The sequence below is a fragment of the Camarhynchus parvulus genome, chromosome 1 (assembly GCF_901933205.1).
Source record: "Camarhynchus parvulus chromosome 1, STF_HiC, whole genome shotgun sequence".
In the NCBI taxonomy this organism is placed as follows: Eukaryota; Metazoa; Chordata; class Aves; order Passeriformes; family Thraupidae; genus Camarhynchus; species Camarhynchus parvulus.
Genome location: NC_044571.1, coordinates 74,188,896 through 74,212,463, shown reverse-complemented (window position 1 = coordinate 74,212,463; position 23,568 = coordinate 74,188,896). Strand labels below are relative to the sequence as shown.

General features: G+C 38.3%; 1 protein-coding gene across 1 annotated transcript in view; it reads right to left on the bottom strand.

The window, feature by feature from the left end:
* Positions 1-4,858: 4,858 nt before the first annotated feature.
* The window catches only part of GUCY1A2 (guanylate cyclase 1 soluble subunit alpha 2), a 152,798-nt gene continuing 134,088 nt past the window's right edge, over positions 4,859-23,568 (bottom strand). The window contains 1 exon segment of the mRNA XM_030944247.1: positions 4,859-22,837. Coding sequence (XP_030800107.1) covers positions 22,630-22,837 — 208 coding nt within the window. The 3' untranslated portion in view covers positions 4,859-22,629.

Sequence of the window (23,568 nt, the reverse complement as noted above, 5' to 3'; positions counted from 1 at the left end):
AAACTAGGCACTCATGCCTCATCTGTCTATGTTTCTGCTGTTGGACAATCATAGAATCATAGAATATTCACAAGGATCTCTGAGTCCTGCACAGGACATCCCCAAGAGTCACACCATGTGCCTGAGCACATTTTTTAATGCTTCTATGTGTTGGTGAGAGAGCAAGAGAAATTCTGAGTCCATTTGGAGGAAGCACCCATTAAGGTCTTGGATATCTAGCAGAAGATGGCTTATTGGAATTCTGATAACAAAATGCTTTGAAATGTAAATGAAAAATCAAAATAATTTCTCTGACACTCTTGAGGTCTTCAGACCTGAAAGAACTGGAAGGGTCAGAAACTGTATATATATCTGGGACACAAAGAGAGGTGAAAAGTGAAGCTAAGAGTTTTGTCATATTTCATTATCCAGGACTGCATTTTCCAAGGCAGGCACCTGAAAGGAAGGCAAGATTAAAGAAAGAAAGGAATGTATAACATTCGGTCCTAAAACTGGGAAGTTTTCATAGGCATATTTGAACAAGGAATTTATATTAGTAACAAGCTGTATGACCTGCCCTGTCATGACTCAGGTGTGTGACCACAGGTCTCTCTCTTACCTGACTCACCGCGAGGCCGCTGTCACTGTGGAGGGACCATCTGAGGTTTATAAACCCAGAGCTGAGCAGCTCCCTCCTGCCAGCCTCGGGACTTTGTGACAGGGAATTGTAGATTGCCAGTTACACAATCAGGAGTCCTTTTAGGTGAAGAGCACTGCACTCAGCTTCCCATAGCACTGCAAAGTTCTCAATACCACCATTTTCATGTGCAGCATTATAACCTGTCAGGTCCAGACAGACAACTGAAATAAAAGCGGTATATGCTCTTTCACTGCCACCATAGGACAAGCAGTCTAGCTGGATTTGTGCACTGTAGGATTATATTGATTTTTCTGAAAGCAATTACAATAAGGCATATTATACAAGACATAGCAGCCAGACCAAAGAAGGTCTATTTGCAGAAATAACAATGGGAGGAAAAATGCAAATTATACAATACTATGTCTATTTCCATGGATGTAAAGAGATGTCTTAAGGGACAAATTAAATAAATCATATCACAGTTATGTTTCATTTGCTTGTTAAAGTACTCAGATCATTACATCACCATGTTAGGAGTATTATTCAACCTCCTTTAAATATATTCTGGCCCATATGCAAAGCTTTGTTTCATCATTTGTGAATGTACTCTAGTAAAAGTAATCACATACACCAATAGATGAATGACCTGCGATCTTCATCTGGTTAGCTAGATTCCTTCAAGCAGTGTGATGTTTTTATTTAGGAAATAAATTATAAAAACTTGGCACCATGTAATCAATTTAGCTGTCTGAATACATTGCTATTTTATGGCATCTAAGAGGTCAATGTGGCAGTGGTGAATATGGCCCAGGACCTTCAAAACGCCTTCAGCCATGTAGAAGCTCCATGGAAAACAAGGTGAACCAGAGCATTTAAAGTGCAGGAGAGATCTGTGTTTAGGAAGCTGAACCAAGATGCCTTGCAGAAAAATTGCTGTTTAACTTCCTTGCTAACATTTTAGAGAAAAGTCAGGAGCAAAGGCAATGGCTGAAAACCCTTCACCTGTTCATTCTAGCCCCACATAAAACAAGAAAAACTTTTAAAGACCACAGCCTAGACCTGTCAAGAGTAACACCAGATGGTAACCAGCCACCTCTATTTCTTGGCTATTTTATCAAGCTATATCACTTTGTACCTCCTTAGCCTACTGAACAGGAAGAAATGTGAGCATTTTGAACATTTTTGATACCACATTCTCTACCTAAAGACATACAAATATATCAGGCACACTTTATGTGTATGCCCTTTAAAAGATGCATGGTTTACTCGAAAAGAAACCATCTAATTGAATAATTATACTTTCCTTGGGCTTTATGTTGCTGCCAGTCACAAAAATACCCTGAATTTGAATAATCAGAGTTACACACAGTATTCCAGATATGATCACGTAAGTACCTTATGCAACGCCACTGGTATCTCCCTGTATCTATCAGAAACAGTTCTCTCTCTTTTTCACATGACATTAGTGGGTATAATCATACACTTCTCCCTCAGTACCCTTCCATCTCTTTTTCTTCTACTGTCACTTCTAAATTACAAGTTTCCAGTTATTACACAAATACCTGCAATTAATCCTGGCAGACATTACTTATCCTTTCAGCCTACCTCTATTTTATGTGGTCTGGAGGCTGCTCTATTCTTCCCTTCTTTCATTTGGCTCTTGTTGTGCTGCTAACAGAACAGCTCCCTGTTTTGTGCCATCAACAGATGTAATTTCTTCTCCTTGTGCTAAGATCTTCAATGAAACTACTGATTCAAAGTGGTCCTCAACTTCAGTTTCTGTTCTACTTAGCCAGTGCATCTCACCCATGCCCACAAAACAGAATTGAAGTATGTGATCTGCACATACATAAGGGGACCTACAAGAATAAGTATATTCTTCTTTATTTGGTATATTTATCAATTTTCCCTCCCTCTGTACTGAAATTAAGGTGGAATATTACATGTGAGGAAACTTAAGCAGTCCTTTCCACTCAAAGCTGTTACTCAGATTTCATCCTACAAGGTCTGTGCCCCGGATACTCAGGTAGAGTCAACACACAAGAGTGTTTTTCCCATCAAGAGGATGACAGCTCTCCAAGTCTGTCTTGCAAAACTGATCTTAGCCCATTGCTGGCTACTTTTTTATTGCCTTGGTCCACAGTTTTGGGGCTTTTTCCCAGGCATAGGGAAAGTGCTGTGAAAGATCACAGGTAACTTGTTTGTGCTGAGTCATTTTTGCAAAAATCTACTTTTCTGATTTATCTCCCAATGAAAATCACCTCTTTTCCCCCAGACCAGCTTTTGATGAGATTGCCCATTAGCAGCAAGTTCCCAGTGCATTATGCTACCTCCAGATGCTGGTATGGTTTCCAAATTCTCTTCCCCGCCCCGTTCTTCCCCCAGCCTGCAGATCATCGTGGACTCTCTTCTTCCAGTGTCTCCCATATCAAAATACAAACCCAGGGTTTTTCTTGAAAGCTCCATCTATCCAGCAAATTTTCTGGAATGATATCCATAGGGAATGGTATGCAAAGAGGAGATAAAAAAGTATTACAAGACCTCTGGTTGGGACACTCTCCCAGATTCCTGCAACAAAGGATTAGTGGCTTTCTGAGCTGACAATAGCATGCAGTTCAACATGTTTGAAATCAGTTGATGAATCTACCCTCCATCAGCTTTTCTAATTGCTTCTATTTTAGTCTTTTAAATGTTCTGTTGGCATCGAGAGCTACAATTTGATTACACACTCTAAGGAAAAAAAAAGTGCTTTCTCTTGCATTACTTGTTTTTAATCTGCTGCCTGTAACCTCATTTAATGCCCTCTAATTCTTCCATTATAAGAAACACAGAATAATCATTTTCTATCCCTTTTCAACAGAGGATTCAGAGATTTTTATCATAGTCATATATTTTCAAACCTGAGCAATTCTTTCCTGTATCATTTCTGGAATATAAACAATAGCTTTCATAACTGCTGTTGTTCTTGTCTACACAAATTTTTATTCCTATTACATACTTCTGTCCTGGAATTATCTTTAATGTATATGGGTGTTAAGCTGAAGGCACTTCTTACATTCCTTGCATTAATACTGTCACATAAAAGAACTTTATTGGAGAAAGTGAAATCTCAAAATGTAGTGTTATATTCATAAAAGAGTAATTCTCACAGCCAGTGAGTCTCTGATAATTGTCTTTATCATAATTTCCTGGTTAACACAAAAGATTCTCAAATACGAGGACAAGAACTGACTTCCATATACTGAAGTTATTAAATTTCCCATCTAAAAATTTCTGAATAATTTTCTGAAGTAATTTTCAAGACAGGAATAGGCAAATTATCAGTCTCCTTCCTAGAAAATATTCACTAGGTTTAAAGCCAGCAAAAATTCCTGAAATTTCAGGACAGGTTAGACCTTTCTTAGCTTTAGCTTTAGCCATGTAAGAGATAAGCACATTTAGAACAAAAATGTCAGAATCAACTCCCCAACAACACATAGAATTGATTGAAATTCCATTTTCTCCCAGTAGCACTTTCTGAAGAAAAATATTGCAACCAATTCTAGTTAATGGTGTTCTGTAAAAAATAGCAGAGCAGAATGAGTCATTTTCTCAACTGGGGATATGGAAAATATTAAGAAGGAATGAAAAAGTGGGCAACAAGAGCAGCATTTGTCAAGCTCATGGCACTAGAGCATGCCAGCTCCCTTTGTTCCTGCACTGGCAGCAAGGAGCTGGTGCTGGGATTCCCCTGCCATGTCACCTGTTCTCTCACTCTGTTCTCCAGGAAGGAAATCTGATCTGCTCTGTTGCTCTACAGAACCTAGAACTGAACAATCACTGAAATCAGCTGTTGTAGTATCACCCACACCAGAATTTTTTTTTTTCCAACAATCTGTTAAATTTCTTGAGAAGCTCTGCCTCAAAATGCTAGAAGTTCAGTCGAGAACAAAGGCTTTAGTAACGTTTTAGCATGGCCATGTCCATGAAAACCAAGGATTACATGTCAAGGAAAATACACAAAATGTATTCAAGCTTTTAGCATTTTGTTACAACATATTTTACAGGTTTATTGTTTCAAAAAAATTTGGATTTGGGCTAAAAGGTGAGGTTTGAGGAAAAAAAGGTCTTTTCCACAAATAACTTCACTGACTTCTTGGACTGTTCCCACTGAATTGGATTTTAGTATATTTAAATTCTGCTCTCCATAGGTAAACCATAAACAGAAAAAAAGAAAATTTCAATGATTCTTCATGACTTTTAATAGACTTTTGCATGATTTATTGATGTAAATATACTTCAAATAACTGGTTGGACATTAAAGGGCAAATAAAATGTTTTTTCGTTAACAGACGTCTTGGAAATGAACAGTATAAGTAGAACATAGTCATCACCACTTTATTTTATGTCATTCCAATCTACTATCAATTTCTTTTCATATACAAACTTTTTTGTAGTCTTGAATACCTAGAAAACTTGCATAATGAAACATGTTATTTACACTGCGTATGAGTCACAAATAATTACAAATAAAAAGAATACAAAATGATTAAAATGTATCATTACATGAAAAGCAAGGAAGATATAATAGATGTTCTGATTAACTATAAATGCTTACATATTTGTACATACATTTCTAATCTGAAATTGCTAGATGATATATCTGATGGTTTTGATCAGGAATACTAGTTCTTATGCCTGCACTACTGGAGAGGAAGCAATCTTTTCAGACATAATGAGCCACTTAAGAAACATTTGTGGAACTGCATAGGATGAAATGTATTCATTTTAAAAAACAAAAATAAAATATTTGACATTGCAAAATATAAGCATTTTCACTCATGCCCTTGAGATACATTGTATATTAAACCAATACTGTAATATGGCATTGCAAATAAATCATAACAGAGCTATATAACATTTTAAAAATAAGCAACTCGCATGGCATTTGTATCATAAAATAGCAGATGTACAGTATTATTTACAGTGCAAACCAAGAGAGAATAACCCCATGAAACTGCAGCAAACGAACTGTTCAAAACATTGATCACAGACCTGATTCATAAAATCCATAGGCATGTGTGTAGGATGTGTGTACAACTGGTCGTGGACGTGTGTTTGTGAAGGCTAGGGACCACCCCTGGTCAGCCCCGATTCACAAGAACATTCAAAGTTCCTGCCACAAAAACTTGCTGGAAACTGAACCCTACTTGCCAAGACCCAGCAGGGTATTTGGGTATTGAGCACTCCAGCAACCAATCTCTAACCAATCTTTTAGTGGTTATTAAAAAGTCAAACACCTCCTGCCTCGTGACAGTATTATAGCTGCTCAGTATAAAATTTACATATGGAAACTGAGATGGAGCTCCTATGAGATGGCTGATCGGCATTGAACACTGAATTTGAATGGTTTTAGTTACATGTCTGGAACGTGAAATTTGATAAATGAGCTCTGCCTCACAATTGCCCTCATTTGTTTCTTTTTCTTTCCTACTTATTTTCCTATATTTCTAGATAGTTTCCATGACACAAGAGAGAGCAGGTGGTACAAATCATGTACTCCTGCCAACATCTGAAATTCCAATTGCTGCAAATTCCATTTTCTCAGGATTTGCCATGCTGAACTGCATTGACCACGTGACTGCATGGCTGAGTAACATGTCAACATGTATGGTGCCTTTACACATCAGCTCTACAGCATAAGGTGAGCCCACTGAACTTGGAAAGCTGATCTGCCCCTAGCAATAAACCTAAAATATCCTTACAAAACTTCTCACCTGAGATACAGAATTGTTCTGCACATGTTTCCTGTGGCCTTTTATCCAGGATTTCCAGGCATTGAGCAGCCCAAAAAAAGCTACTGACATGGTTGAAGAGATGTCAAAAAATTCCAGACAGGGAAAAAAAAGGTACCACAAAAGAGATAAACCATCTTCTCTGTCATGGGAAAGCAAGTCTGCAACATACTACCAGATGCAGTCTGCACATATGAGAACTCGAGTGATGTAGAGACACAGACCAAAGCTTTTTTTTTCTTCCTCCTTTCCAAGCAATAAGAGAAGAATAATAAATACAGTCTGGATGGTATCTTGAGCAGCCAACAATGTAAGTGAACTGATTCATTTCATACTGAGTCATTACAATGTTCAGAAGAACAAGTTCTGTCAATGACTTCCAGTGAATTAGCTGCCTTTGGGACTACTAAAGTCTGGATGGATTTGATGTCTGGATTGCATTTGCTACGTAATTCGTACAAAGTCTCCAGGTAACTTTTTTTGTTTTGGAGATCTTTTGATTTCAAAAGAAAGACAGTGTAGGAAGAAATAAATATTTATGAGCAGCTGTAATGTGTATAAGCAAATATTAATGAGGAAAAAAACCAACTCAATTACTTCCCCGTCATATCAATTTTTAACCATATACACAAAAATTTCTTGATTTGTCATAATATTCTGTCTTCTTTGATCACCTCTTCAGTGACTTAACCCTGAAATAAAGACATCCTGGTCACAATCAGGATCAAAATATTTTTGAGTGAGGTTTCACTGAAGAAACATTTTTATGGACACTGTACTACCATTATGACAAGAATTAATTAAAGTGAGCTACCTACCACGGGATGAGGTCAAATAAAGCAAGAACTGATGTGAATAAAACTTGCAAAATTTTTTTTTATCCAGATAATTTCTCTACAGTACACTTTCGCATATAAATGGAAGCAGAAATTAGAACAGCTTCTATGAAGATGCCAGTGTTTTGGCAAAGGCTTCATCAAATATGTCCATTACAATGATGCAAGAAACTGCAAAACTGAATAAGCAATACAAGAACTTCAGAATTTGCTCAGCTGAACTTCAAAGGATTTTTGTTCTTTTGCTGATCTCTAGTAACTCATACATGAAATTTTGGATCTATTTATCTTTATGAATCAGGTACTGTGCAAAGGTCATGCACTGAAATAGCCCATTACTTTTCCCTTTTAAATGCATTAATGACGAATCAGTAGGATGGAGCCCATCACAAGAAAACTAGAAGTATGAGAAAATAGTATTTGTTGAATAGAAATGTTACTGTTAGTATTTAGACAAGGCAAAACTTTGCTTGGTCCTGTGAAGAATGAGAAAAACCTGTATTTTGATTATCAACATTGATATGAATACTAGCCTAAAACTGGAGGCATTGAAATAGAAGATGTATAGTATATTGTATATTGCTTTTCTTATACAGTGTACATTATGTTTCTAATATGGTGACAAACAAGTAAAATCTTTTAGGACAAACTAAAAGGACCTCATTGCAACAAACACCATTAATAGCAGGTCACACTATGAAAGCAAGATGTCAAGTCACAACACAGCGCAGGCACGCTGTTAAAAGATAGTCTGGGCTACTCTGAGAAGGCTGTTTTATCCTTCTGCTATCTGTTAACAACATACCTGCATGAGTTTTGTAAAGTTTCTTCTTCTTGTTTGAGGCCTTCAGTGGCTTTGAAAAAAGAGGGGTAAAAAAGGCAAACTGTCCTCACTTACACTTTAGAAGAATTGTATCACCAAAGCCTACTCAAAAGGAGGCAAAAAGATTAAAATAAGAAGTATCAATAGAAGTGGAACAGAACAAGGCTGTTTTGTTTCCTCTAAAGAAGGCCCAGGCTATTGGCACTGTTTGCATTTGCTAGTAAATAGAAGTGGCTTATCCGGAGGAGATTCAGGATAGGCATTCACTGATCTCTCTAAGCCTGCAAGATTTACAAATAGCATCTGCTTTTCCATTTCCCAGCAACATACAGAGAAAGACCCTTTGCTGTATGCAGGTCTGTGTAAACAGTTAGACACAAAACAGTAATTTTAAGACAAGAAGAATAAACTTTAGATTACATTTTTTTTCAGAAGCTCATAGGATCAACAGCTATCAAGACATACATTCTGTTATAAGAAGAGCAGTACAAATGTTAAAGCTTTTAAGACCGTATATAGTTCACTGCACACACAATTTTCCCATGGCCTACACATATGGCACATCAAGTTTTTACATAGACTTATGGTCCCATGGAGGGATTAATACTGAATTCTAAATGTGTTATACTGGTGCTGCAGCCCTGAATTACTTGTTCAATGCCACAGCACAGGCCTGGTTAGTACATACATCATGCACTTCAACTGCTCACAGTCAAAGACACAAATGACAGAACCAAATTTACTGTTTTGTTTTTGTTTTTTTTTCTTCAAGTAGGTAAGTCTTTGGTTAATAATAAATTCAGTTGGTTTGGGGAAGCAATCATAACTGAAATAGTAACTTTCAACCAGAGGTACTTACTGGAACTTCCAGACCACTAACTCTGCCAAACAAATCCCAATAAAAAAATTGAAATGCAGCATGTGATAGTTTGTATGGACTCTGCTTCTGCTGGCAGGTGGATTCCTTTGCTGAACAGCTAGTTACAGGACAAGTAATCAGATGCAATTTTGCAATTAATCCCTTGATTTCAGTGTGGGAAGATCCTGGCTTATATGCTTTCTGAGCTTTTCTATTCATGCCCTCTGACAGCAAAACTCTAACCATCCTCATCCCTTCCCAACTGATCGCAGGCTGATGTTTCAAAATAATGTTCAGATTTACAGAGTACTAAAATGATCTCTTAATCATTAAGTTGACAGAAGTCTCTAGGGACACTGCCTTACCTCCTCTGTGTATTACTAAACTGGAAATACTGTCATTAATTAGATTGTCATTTGTCTGTGAGAAATTTCATACAAACAGGTTCAGGTTCACAAACATCTCAGTGCTCTAAACCCTGACAGAACTCTAGTACTCTTTAATGGCATCCAAGATTATTTTAATGCTAAGCAACCATTGTTGACAGTGCGAGGTTGTAATCTTATTAGTGCAGAATGCTTATACAAGTCTCTTCAAATAAGCTCTGTGAGACAACACTAAAACAGTATTACAGAACTACACAAAAAGTGTTTGCACCTAGGGGATGGATATTTGTCCATTTCCACAGGAGTGCAGGCTTGGAGGTGGTCAGTCTTCACATTTTAGGAGGACCAAATACTTTTATCCAGAACAGAGAAGATTGAAACAAGACAAGCAGCAATTCTCAGCATTCATAAAGCTGAAATTGAAACTGCACTCTGCTGAACAGTTCTGTCCCTTTGGTCTGCTCTCAGTAAATGACACACCAGCAATTGTGGTTCATAACCCCTCCTAAAATTCCCACTCCCAGAACTGAGCATCATGAACTCAGGTGAAATCCATCTTCCTACAATTATCCAAGTCATCTTCACATGTGTCTGGATCTGCTACTACAGATGTTTGTGATCACCTTAGATAGGAATTAGCCCTCAGATTTTACTTTGGCAACACTGAAATTAAAGAGAAAAGTTGAAAGATACAACTCTAAGGCAGCAAAGTTAATTGTCCTCTAACATTCCTTTCCGAGGAAATGAAGATGAGCCTGAATGAATCACCAGTTAAATCACCAATTTCAGCTGTTTGCTGGAAAAATTGTTCAACAAAGTACCAGAAATTACTTTCCATTCACACTTTCTTGAATTTCCTGACTCCTGATTAGAAGGGAGAGTCAGAATCACAGTCCCAGACAAATGGAAATCTGTTATCTCGTCTTCTAGGTGAGATACTGTGAAGTTCAATTTGTTCTCAAAGGTTTTGGGAAGAGACTGAACTATGACTAGGTAGGCCCAGGCTGTGAATTTCATGCCAATAATACAAGCTTGTTTTGCAAAAGTTTCTGCTTATTGCAAACTAATCCCACTGAAATATATAAAAATAAACCAGTAGATTATTTTTAGTAGCATTCAGTTCCTTCTCTAGGGTTGGCCATAGAGGCAGAGCAAAGTGGCAAAGAGAGTTAGAGGGTTATTTGTGGCTGTGAAATAATTGGTTGGACTCTCCAGGATGGTGATCTGAGAACGCCTTGATATTTAAGTGTTGCACCTGTGACTTGCACAAACAGAATACACACAGCCTCTTCAAAACACTATGGGATCCTGCAAAGAAGAACTTTAGCAAATTTTAGTAAACTGGGAAAGGTCAAACTTATATCAAGCAGGAATGTCCTAGCAGTGGAGCACACCATATTCAGGGGGGAATAAAACCAACCAAAAAACAGTTACTGTTCTCTTGTAATACTTTGCTGGAAAATACTTGTGTCATTAATCTCTGGGCTTTAAAGAAACTGAAGTTTAAAAAGTAAAGGGATGAAGATGGCCAAGCTTTTCACTGAAGTAAGGATGGATGCTAAAGGTGCATGATTTGGTTTAGAATAATCCCAAGGACAGGTGACAATATATCCATAATATCTGAAGATAGCTATCAGACAATGTCCACATATTTGTATTATTTATCTCTAACTATATTTCTGCAAATTTAAGCAGTCACATCATGTTCTATAAAATTCAAAGTATGCCATGGAATGCCTAGATAATGTGTAGGACGTGCGATGCAGATAATTGCTCGTGCTGCTTGTCCTGACATTTCTGTTCCACCACTGAACCTTGACACGCTGATAATAATGGGACACACTGAATGCCAGATAAACTGCACTGATGCTAATTAATTCTCAAAATCAACATTACTCTTGACCTCTTTTACAATGAGGACTTCTGCAAGAACAAAAATTTGCAAAGACAACTTTAGCTGATAAGATATCCAGAAGACAATGAGCATAAATACTCTACAAATATTTTTCACAGTGATTTGCTTCACTGACATAAGTTATTATTTATACCCTATACTTGTCAGTGCCTCAGATCTGAAATGCAGAGATTTTATAACAGGTGTACAGAAAAGACACATATTACAGAAGGAATGTGTAAAGAAATTGGTGAAGGTTATTCCTGAGCTATGCAGGGGTCAGCTTGTGAATATATAATAAAAAGAATTACTTAAGTCATAGTAGAAACTGCATGCAACTCCTGCCAGCCCTGTCTTAGCTGAGTCCCAGCCTGTACCTTGAAGAATTTTTCACCTTGACTAAACAGGCTGAGGTTCCCTCTCTGCAGTGGCTTGTTGCTCCTTCAGGGTCATACACAATATGGCGGAATTGCCCAGCTGCAGAAAATAGGTAATTGAAGAAGAATTAAGAGTAAAGAAGTGGTTTGGTTTGTTTAGTTTGTTAAATCTAAGCAAGAAGCAATATGAACTAGCAAAATCATGGCACAGAAGAGAATTACTTAAAATGCAAATGTTTGAGGCAATGAAAAATAATTACCCCCTTTTTAGTAAAGATTTGCTGAGGTTTGGAAATTTTCTTTCACTATAGCTCTGTTATTAGATTTGGGTCTTGGGAGCTTAGCTTTTATTTTTCAGCTGAATAAATTTAGCAATAAATTATCTTCTCCTCCCTCCTGCGAAGAAGATGGAAATGTCAAGCCAAAAACTTCTTTTTCAGTATTCAAATAATGGCTTTAGCATGACTTTAAGTGCTTAATTTGTACTTAACTTTGGAAGGAGTGTGGCCAAACTGATTCAGCAGATAAAACAGAAACTGCAATGTGGATTTAGAAGGTGAATAAGAATTAAGAGTAAACCTTGTCATTCTTCTTCTTTGTGATTACAATTCTTTTTAATGTAATTTTATGGCTAACTTGATTTCAGTTGAGCATTTTTTGATGCTTTTCCTCCAGATGTTATGATATTTTGATGGACCTTCACCTCTCTCACTGATTTCACCCCTCTCTGGCAAGCTCATAGTGTCTATTTTTAGCTCCATGAGCTACTAATCCAGTTTCTCTGACAACTGCAATTTGTTGGAAGAAATGACTAGTGTTACGTTGTCTCAGAGCTATGAGCCCACTTGAGAAATCAGCTTTTTAGCTGACCTTTAAAGCAAGTGAGAATAATGTGTCTGCAATTCCACAGGGTTTGGATTTCATTATCACAGCAGTGTGTATGAGATGGGCTGGCCCTGCTGCACAGCTCTGCCTCTCTGTTTTGTTTTCCTGGGAATTATAGAAACTGTTTACTGTACATGGAAAATTTGCAAGTTTTCTCAGCTCTTGAGGACAATACTATTTCTAATCCTTTTCTCTGGAGAGCAACAGTTCACAGTGTGGAGGAGTGCATACTATTGATTCTTCTCAAGAGGGACTTTCCCACGGACCATGAGTGCAGTGAAAATCACCACAGATGTCTAAGGATCAGAACGGCAACTGCAAACAGAAGAGAGACGTATGGGAGCAGTGTAGCAGAGTGGCAGCCCTGGTTCTTCCTACTCCTCTCTGGTTCAGAGCCTGACACATGTTCCTGACCCCTGAGAATCTGGGTACTCCAAGTGCACCACAACACAAGTGTGACTCAGAGGGGTCAGATAGAAGCTTTAGTAACTATGGTCAGAGTGAGAGAACATCCAGCCAGCACCTCACTCTCTGCTCTCCTTTCTTTCCCAAGTGATTGCAGACACTGACCTATATACTGTTTCAAGGAAACAAAACAGAAAAAAATTTGGTGAGGAAAATTTATCGTTTCAATGCTAAAATATATATATATACATATTTCTGGGATGGATGGATTTATTAAGTAGCTATTCCGAGAAGGAATCAAGCAGTAAACACGATGGTTTGGAGAGATGGCTCTTGGTGAATACATCAGATAATACACTAGTGCTATCTTAGAGCAAAAGTGGGGAGTTAGCAACAATCACAGATTGTTAGTTTTAAATTGAAAGGAGTGTTCTCACAACTAGAATAAACCCTCTAGCCAGACTTCTAAAATCTTATATATTAATAATTTTACTGTCACATCCCTTTGAATCTCTGGCTGAAGCCTGGCCCTTGCCCCAGCGTCTTTGTCTCCATATGTATTTGATGTTCTATTCTTTAAATCTTCTCATTCTTAAGAGCAGGGGGATTTATCTCACCTACATCACAGCAGCTAACCTGAACCAGTCCTTCACAGTGGTCACTGGGGAGAAAAGAGAAGAGCATAGCTAAGGCAGTGGTTTATCTCATCCCTAAGACTTTCTCCAGGACAGCTCAATCTTTGAAATGCCAGGATGTCTGCCCTGACTGTAGAGGAAACTGTCCTGACTAGCTCAGACCAGACATAAGTTTTAGATGCCTAAATGCAGATCAGCTGAATTTCACTCATATTTACAGCAATTCCCCAAACTCTTGGTTCTCCAGACGACCCCAGTGCAACTTGGGCACAGTGAGACATAGGAATAATAAGGAATATTCTAGCATCAAAGACGTCTGCAACTTAGTGAAGTCCTAATTTTTGGCAAGACAGTATAAATGTCATGTATTAGGATGGGAGTTTCATCTAGAATGGGTTTTGTTTAGACTTCAATAAAGGGCACAATGCTGTCCTGACAGTGAGCATATTTAAAGATTGGCTTTGGGATGCTCTGTATCTCTTACTAAGCTCTAAACAACAGAGTTAAATTTTGGCCTTACCCAACATGATCTGCATGACATTTCTGCAGAAGCTACTGGGTAAAACAACACTTTCTTGGAAATTTACTACACACAGCTCTTGGTTGAATGTGCATTTGAAAACTCCATGTATTGCTATTTCTGAAGGAAAGGGTGTCAACTGCAGATTATCTCATAGACTTTGTACCTTTTTATTATGATACAACAGTATTCCAAGCTTTCTTTCTGTTTAGATATTTCTAAACAATATTTACATACAGCACAAAGCAGTCTCCATTTTTTTTAAGTGTTAACATTTATCCCTATATACCTTTTAAAATACATTCTTACTACCACCTCCAAATTTCCAGTTGGCGAAGTACCTCACTTGCCCTGTTTCACATCTAGTGTTGCATTCAGTATTGAAACTCATGGAGGAATTCTTATTCCTATCTCCAGAAAAGCCAAATAATACAAAAAAGCAGGACACTTTGCATTTTGCATTTAGACTTTCTAGATTTTCTTTTACCCCTCATAGTTTTTCTCTGTAAGTAGAGATTCAACTCATACTTAAAATAAAAAACTCAATCATGCATTTCTCATGCAAGTCCACTAAAACTTTAAGGATTATAGACTCTAAAATTCAACCTTATACCCTCTGAGTCCATGACACTATGTGCAATACTTTCTTGCACTTTGTATGAATAATTTCTGTGTCATCCAGCTTCCAAGCAGATGAAAGCTAACATCAGCACCACATCTATGTACAGCTGCCCTCTCCTACACACAGACTTCACTTTCTTCAGATGCTTCTTATTTATACACTTGCAGGACCTACAAGAAGTTTCCAGAGATGAATATTTATACACTTAAACACTGACAAGCACATGGGAATTAATTTAGAGAGGGGATTTCTAACCCACGTTTCCAAAACTTATTTAGGTATTTAGAACCTCAGGATCACTCAGCAAAGATTCAGCTTTCAGAAAGACGTTGCGTTTAAGCAGAGAAACTGGAATTGAGAACTATGACCCTTAATGTGAATTTAAAAATTACCTGCTTCTTCTTGGAAATGCAAATAATCTGAATTGGGAAGCCAGGCTTTCAGTGTACAGTTTCAGAATTATTTCAATCAACCAGAAGCGCCATAGAAACCTCTAAAAGAAATATACCTGTCAGTACCTCCTTTTTCTTTTCCATATGATCTGTTCTCTCATGCAATGACTCACATCTAAAAAAATCTCTCTTTGATGTTTATTTATTCCTAAGCTTGTTCTTTTGCAATAAGTTCAGAAACTCTGATATTCATTTAACAGTATGTTCCAATCTCATTAGGAAAGGAAAAAATAATACCTTAGGGATGTACTGGTAATAAAAAATGCCAAAATGGATTAAACAGTATTTGCCCTCTGTGGGTATTAATCGGTTTTAGCATCTATTTACTGTTGTGTATAAAACAGAAATAATCCATTGTATATATCTGCCTGGTTTATTACTCCTATTTATCATTCCTGGGTGTATCTTACATCTATTACCCCTACTGTTGTTTCTAGAATGTGAGACTAGTCTTACTTAGTGGACAGTCTTTTAAAATACTTTTTACATTCAAAACTCTTTTCTAATTCTGGTCCATAGTTCTGATTTTGCTCTTAATTATTTAAGTGAGTAGCAACATATACTTTTAGAAAACTAAGAAAAAAACACCACTTCAAAAAATCATATCTCTGAGGAAGAGGATGGAAGGACAAACAGTACATGTCAGGGTGTTATTCTGCCATTTAATGTCCTGCTGAAAAGTGTTTTGTTAAGGTGATGGGTGTTGTACAGGAGCCTACACAGAAGAGATTTACATGGCTTTACTTATTGCTTCAAGAGTAGTCATTAGAGAGTATTGCTAAGGAATAATTACCTAGAAAACAAGAAGCTCAGTGTGACACCTTCTCCTAATAGAAAGTTTTGGCCAACAAATTCACAAAAGCACAAAAAATGTGTGTTAATGATAACCTGGAAGCTATCTCTCTGTTCTTTAGAATCTATATGTTATTACCATCTTGACTACAGGATAAGGTTTACTCAGGCATTCTGGCATACAGTTCAGGTGAATGTGGCACACAGGTTTTGCATAACTGGGCTAGGGGCTCAAAGCTCAAAACCTTTTGTAAATCACACTCCAAATGGCATCCCAGAGTTGTGATGGCAGTGCTGGAATCACATGCAAAGAGTTCAGACACTAGAAGGGATCTGCAGAACCGCTGTAGCCCATGTTCACAACAGTCACCATGGCTACAGTGGCAACCACTTTTACTTATTTTGGAATATGCTTATCTATCCCTCAGACACTCAGTTCGATTCAATTTATTGTGGCCAGTGCAAGATGCTGAAAAGCAGCACAAAAGAAGATGAGAGACACAGCACTTGGGCTGAAAAGAATGTAATTCAGTGGGATCAATCTCCCTTATCTTGGCCATCTTAAAAAACAGATGTCTAGTCTAAGTTTGCCATCTGTGGTCACTGAGAAAGTTGAGAACACTCAAGGATTTAGGCAGCCTCATACTCTTTCTAAAGCAGAGGGGACAAGTGCCTGAAGAGCTTACCTGTCCTCCAGTTTTCAAAAGGAACTTTGATCATTGGAATGCCAAGGAGGGCCAGACAGCTGAAGGCACTGCTGCAGCCAAGGTAATCAGCATGTCCCTCTTGATTCATGTTAATTCCACTGCCTCCTTGCTAGCCAAGGAAGACACTAATTTCTCTGAAATCCTCTCTTTTCTTTTTGCCCAAATTAAAACACATTCAGCTCACTCTGCCTTTGGAAACTAAAATCCCTGGGGCAAACAGCTGGTTTAACATCTGCTTTCACTGATTCTTTTGTTAAGGCTGCCAGCAAAGTTGCCACTTTGCATCACATGTTGTATTGGGCTCTCTAATGTGAACTCCAGCCCAGAGGGAAGCAGACTGAGATGCCTCATGCTGTTTTCAGAGGCCATTTCGTTGCTACAATGACACAGTGACACTAACCTGGACCACAGATAACTGGAGGTCAACCTTTCTAAGCCACAGGAGCAAGGTAGCATCTGCAGAGGTGAATGACCTCTTGCCTGTGACTGAATTGCTGCATTCCTCAGTTTCACTGTCTCTCTTGCTTTCAAGCATGATTAACAGCCAAGCCACAAAAGATCAATCATGTATATGAGGTTAAACACTTCACAGATTTTTGCTGTAAGCCTGCTCATGCATTGCAAATGAATAACATTGTTAAGGAGTAACTCATATCTGCACAGATAAATTTGGTGCTTGTGAAAGCTAAAAAACATGCCATGGGCTGTTCATGCAATGACTTCACCCAAATCCACCAGCGGAAACTTGCACGGCATTGTTTTCCCTCTCTAGGGATGGGAGTGCCTGCTGTGCCACTGTAGCAGCTTTGTCTTTGCTGCAAGAGTAAGATCAGCCCTTTAACCCCAGTTATTCTTTAGATGTAAGCAGCTGTGTCAACAATATATGCTAATTAGAACAACAATAGGGATTATTCACTATGTCACATACCGTGTACTAAAGGAAGGTAAGTGGAAATCTTTTGGAGAGGAGAACCCTGACAAGAGCAGGACATAGCATGCAAGATGATAGAATTATTAACAGTAGAAGAAGCCAATCAACTCCTACTTGTTGAGTCTACTGCACACTCAGCATCTTCAGTTCATCCATAGCCTCTCCTGTCACTGGCACCCTCAGTCCTGTACAGCATTATGAATAATGTATCACCTCGAGGGAAAGGAACCAACTGTCTCTGAGTTTGACAAGCTTTTTTCAGCTTCTTGTTTTGTTGCTAATTTAAGCATGCTGCTATTTCCAATACTACACATGCACAATTTTGCAAAAGATTGCCAGAATCCAGAAAGGAAGCCAGAAGCTCTGGACTGCATTAGGACAGGGAAGTAGGTCTCTTCAGTGAGCTCTGTACACACAGCAGAGGTGAGGTAGTGGCCTCAGACTAGAAGAGGAAAACTCAGAAGATGTCCCTGGTGCTGGATTACAGATTCCTTGACAGGACTGTCTGCATGAAGCATGTACATGTGACAGCTTGTGGCAGTTCAAGAACCAGAAAGTTGTCCAGCAATTCGGCTTGCACCAACAACCAATGCAGGTCTCAGACTCATTTGTAATGCAACACAGCAGTTTTGGGTGCTGGTTTTTGTTCTATTCATTTTTAAATTGCCTGAGAGAAGGATCTTTTCAGAGCAAGAAATATACAATGTGAAACTGGTTATCAGAGTTTACATCTTAGTGCAGTGCTGATACTTGTAAATGCATGCAGCATGCAATGGTTTTGCACTGCTTGCTTTATACAGGGAAAAATGGAAGATGGATGTTAAATATGCCCAATCCTGCTGTTGGGCTTGGTAGGGAACACTGCAAGCACAAGAGTAGACAGCACTGTGAAATGGCATGTGCACACACATGAGCTGCCATGGACTGTTAATGACTCAATCACAAGCATTTCTTCAAAACAGGCAATTCCCATACAAGATTTCCAAGGTTTTAAGAGCTTTGGTTTTCTGTTTGCAGAGGCGTGTTTCCAGGCTTCACAACAGACTCAGATCTGAAACTGAATGTGGGAATGAGTAGAGAAGCCAAAACCACAATCACAGTTAATGACTATTGGCTCTCTGAAATTAAAACTGAAATATCCTTTGGGATCCTGCAAGAAAACCACACTTTGAGAGTCCTGGCTTAGCAGCAATTCTCCCATGCAGAGGCTTTTGTCTTTGAATAGCAAATTTTACCAGACAGATGCAAAACAAAAGTTATCCACCACCCTACCACTTCATCACTATTTCCTTTTTGCTCTGAGTTCATGATCTCTGTGAACAGCATCACAGAAAGGCCTGTGTGATGGGGAGCTTCAAACAGATGGAAAAATCTGACACAAGCTGTGTAAAAAGTGTTCTGGGGAAAAGACTGTGGACTCTCTTTACTTTGGCCTTTGTACAAGCAACTGGCCATAAAGAGATTGATGAACCCAGCTAGGGGGGTCCTCACATCACCTTCCTTTTGCCTTGTACATGCAATACAAAATAGACCTCCTCCCTCTCTCTTCAGAGAGGGTAGATTTGTTCTGCATAGAAACTCAAGACAGCAGATGTGGCTTCTTGCAGCTACGTGAAGAAACACAAGAATTCTTACCCAGAGGAACCAAAGATCATCTGTTTTATAGGAAGTAAAAAGTTGAAAGAAAATTCCATCTAGAGTATATGATTTCTGTAACCATTTCAGCACCTCTAACCTCTTCACCTCATCATCTCAAGGTACAAAATTCTGAGAACCTTTCTATTTATGAAGACAACACCAGGAAAATGAGAACCATTTCCCTATCACTAAAAGTAAGTGTTGGAGAAATGTTGAGTCTGACTACCACCTAATTGACATGACAGCATCAATCTTGATAATAAGTTTCATTTCACTTTGTAAAGGTGTGCAACAAAATAAGCTTGCAACCTAATATGAAAGGCAGCAGATGCAACTACTAATTTAGAAAGTGCTGAGAATTTGTTTTACACTTTCCTCACACTGACATAGAAAAATGTCCCCAGAGAGCCCACACTCTTTTCATTAACATCCCTCCTCATAACACAAATGACATAATACCTAGCATCTGCACTGCAGTTCTAGATATGTAACCTTTACATAAACTTATGAAAAACAAAGACTGCATATTTTTATACAGTCAGTGTACTCTGATTTGGGGAGCTAGATGATTTATTTGCAAACACTACCAATGGTGATACCAATTTTCAGTTCTCACACAGATCTCTCTGATTTTAAATCTCCTTATACAACAAAAAGTCTCTGAGAGGATGAGGATGGTGATACAAACTGGTTTTGATTGCTTCTCCAATATGCCAGTAAAACTAGCATTTATCCACCATTTACTACGAAAATGTTTCTGTTATCAAGATCAGGTGCAGTATTAATCCAGACATTTCTTACTGGCAACTGTAAGAGACAAGATATTGAACTACAATCTTTTGGTCTAAACCTCTAAATTTGTACTCTTCACACAGGAGTGTGGGCGGTGAGAAGAGAAAAAGACCTTGGCCAGATAGCTTGAGATCCTGACATCAGCAACTACTGAACAATGAAGAAGTGCCAGAGAAGTCAGACTGAAATCTAAATCTACTAATGACTATTTGAAAAAAAATCACTCTAGGGAACTAAGTAATGACATCAGAACTATGGATTTATTAGCTGGGAAGTGACATTCCTCTTTCAGTGGTGAAACATGAACTTTGATCCATTTCTGATTCTTACACATCTCACTGGTTTCCCAGGGTAAAAAAAATGCATGCTACATCCTGTCTATGTGCAAACTAATGGCTATAGGCTAAAACTTGTCATCCTGTGCAGGAAATTCTCAGATCTGTAATTTGGATGGAAATTTCACAATCTCAAGCTTGAACAGTTTTTTAAAGTAATTTTTTAGATAGACCACATAACTCCGTATGCTGTTTATCAAGGTAGATAAAATAATAGCAACTCTAATCCCAGCAATGCTCTAACACCAATGGAAGAAATCTTTAACATCAGTATCCCACTAGAAAGTGAGGAAATTTGCATTAAAATAGGTTTTGGGGCTAATTCCCATGCATCTACCCTCCTCAGGCAAGGAAGAACTCACCCCTGCACAATAAGTTCAGACATCATCTGCCTGCTGAAGTTGGTGAAGGTTCAAGACAGTCCTTTCTCATCCAGAAAGGCTTTATGGAAAGGAATCCTGAAACATTCTCAGCACAGGCTAGCAGTGTTATGCTGACTCACAGGGGCTACTGGTCAAAGGGGAGAAATAGAGAACTGTCATTCCCTTCACAGAAAGATCCAGCTGGACAATCTTGGAAATGTGGTGAAAGTTATTTACTTATTTTCAAGAGGTGCCTCATGTTGTGACTACTAAATCCATTAGCAAACTCATTTCTGTTCTGAATTAGAGAAATGCAGAGTATCTTATTCCTCCTAGTTGCTGCTGAGTCTTATCTTTGATTAAAGTGATTAAAGGCCCATGTGCAGCTAAGCCACTTTGGAATCACGGCACAGATTTTAACTAACAATCTGCAAGCTCACAGCATCACCCACCCTAGCAGGATCCAAAGGCAGCACACCCACACAGGAAAACTGACCACCACTACTTGTGAAAAAGAAAACCTGAGAAATAAAAAATGCCTGAAAATGTTCCAGATACACATCTTGCTTGAACTGGATTAATTGAAGACAATAATACTGTATTGATTTTCAACAGCAAAGAATTGCCCTTGTTTGGATTTTGTTTGGTTTTTCTTTTGGTTTTGTTTGGTTTTTGCTTTTGTTTTCTTTTTGTTGTTTTGGTTTTTTTTAATTGTCTTGGACTAACAAAAATCTTGAACTGCCATTTGCATTAAACCTGGAAAAGTACTGCCTTTCCCTTTTTGGTGTTTTTTTGATCTCAGCTAGATAAAGCAGGGGACCGTCAGCCAATCCAACAATAGAGGAAGTTTCCAAATGAGCAATCATTATTAACAGAATGGATTTTCAACAATCAATCTGGACTAGGAGCACAAGTTCTATTTAAAAAATGTGGAAAACCAGCATCCAGAGAGCTTCCAGTGTCTGCTGGAATTCCTCAGAATAAGTTTTCACAAGACCAAATTTTTAGAGAAGTTCAGGGCTTTTACTGAAAATCAGTTTGGCTGATAATTTAGAGGGAAAACAAGTCCCATTGAAGAGAATTTTTCTGTTTGTCCACACATTGATCTTCTGCACTTTGTTTACATTGTCCTGGAAGGACTGGACATACAACACTGTAGGACAAATACTGAACATTATTTTATATAAGAAGACAGTGCTCATCTAAAGCTTTACCATAAAAACCAGATAAAGTGATTTATCAAAGTGGGGGTTTTATTCTGTAAATATTGATTCTTTTTTTTGTTGCCAAAAAAGTCAAGAAATGCCTTCTTCCCACTTGTATAACAATAAGATTTGATAGGTAGAATGTATGAAATATACAGTAACTTCTTCTGAAAAGCTATCTAAGCTCACTCAGCTTACAGTATGTGGAATGTAATTATCCAGAAAGTGAAATATGTATAAAAATAGGTAAAATTCCTACAATATTTGTATTGAGTCATAATTCCTCCTGCCAGGAAGGTTACAATAGCTCTACAGTATATGTATGAAATGCTTGTTCATAAAGTTAAAAAACACCATTACCTTACTGAAGAACACATTAAATATAGGAATGCATAATCAGAACTGACTCTCAATTCTGCTTAGCTGGTGCAAATCTACAGAGAACCATCATCCTTTCTGCACAAAACAAGACCAACCTCTAATTTGAGAGTTGGGGTTTTGTTTCGTTGTTTTGTTTGCCATAGAGGGGCCAGACTGAAGTTTATGAAAGAAATTCCTCTGGAAGTGGAAGTACATTGTTTAATATTTTTTCCCTATCTCCACTTTGTTTACTGACAGCAGTTACCCACCTTTTAAAATGATTATTGCCTGACATTACATGGAGCTTTTTACTGCCTGTTCAGAAGAAGGCAGTGAAACACAAAGAACCTCCAACTCCCCTGTCATGGACCCAGTTCTGGGCTTGTGCTTTTTTGACAAGTCTTTGATCTGCAGCCGGCCTCATAGGCTGGTCTCCCGGAGGAACATGGTGCCGATGTTGTAAGACACCTTTCTCACTCTGGCAGATGGGATGGAAGGTTTTGGCGGCTTCTGACCACTTCTGACCTCCAGGAAGTAACAGATCCCAGGAATTTCCTTTGGAAAGTTTTCTGGAAGCTCTTCACGGGAACGAGGGATAAAAATAAAATTTTCTTCCTTTTTCAAAAGCCTGGAGAAAAACAAAACACAGGGATATAAAACACTGTAAAACACATTCCAAAAATGCCTCTTTGGAAGAGGTGGATCCTATATGCAACCAAGTAAAAAATGAGTTTACACTATTACATAGCATATAGAGAAATTCTAAGTCAGGTGCCTCAGCTGATCTATAGGAACTTATCATCATTAACTTAAAGGAGCTCTGTTGACTGAGATCAGCTGAAGGGATGGCTCAAAAAAAACATTCTCTGAAAATCAGTGTCAGCATTCAGAAAGTAACGTACCAGAAAGAGAACCCAATTTATAATGAAAGTTGTCCAGAACACATCATTTGGCTTAATTAAAACACTTTAGTCTGGTCAGTCTGGCAGAAATTAACATTTCAGAGCGATGGCTACCACCAGGCTTCCCACTGGAAGGCCAGTATGAAGGTGGCAGTGCTTGGGAGCTCTCCCAGATAAAAGCAGGAAGGTCAGTTTGTGCCCTTCCTACACTCAGTAAATTTTTCATAAATTGGGTTCAAATACAACAAATTCAACTTCAACAGCAGAACCAAATCTGACGCTACTCATCAACAGTACCCATGGGTTTAATCTAGGCTATTTGGTTGGGTCAGAAAGGGATCCAGGTTCCCTGGACAGACAAACCCATCTCCTGGCATGCCTGCTCAGCTGGCACAACACCACAGACCCCACTACGCTGCCTTCTGCCATTTGCCACCTTAGAAATTTCTGTCTGGTT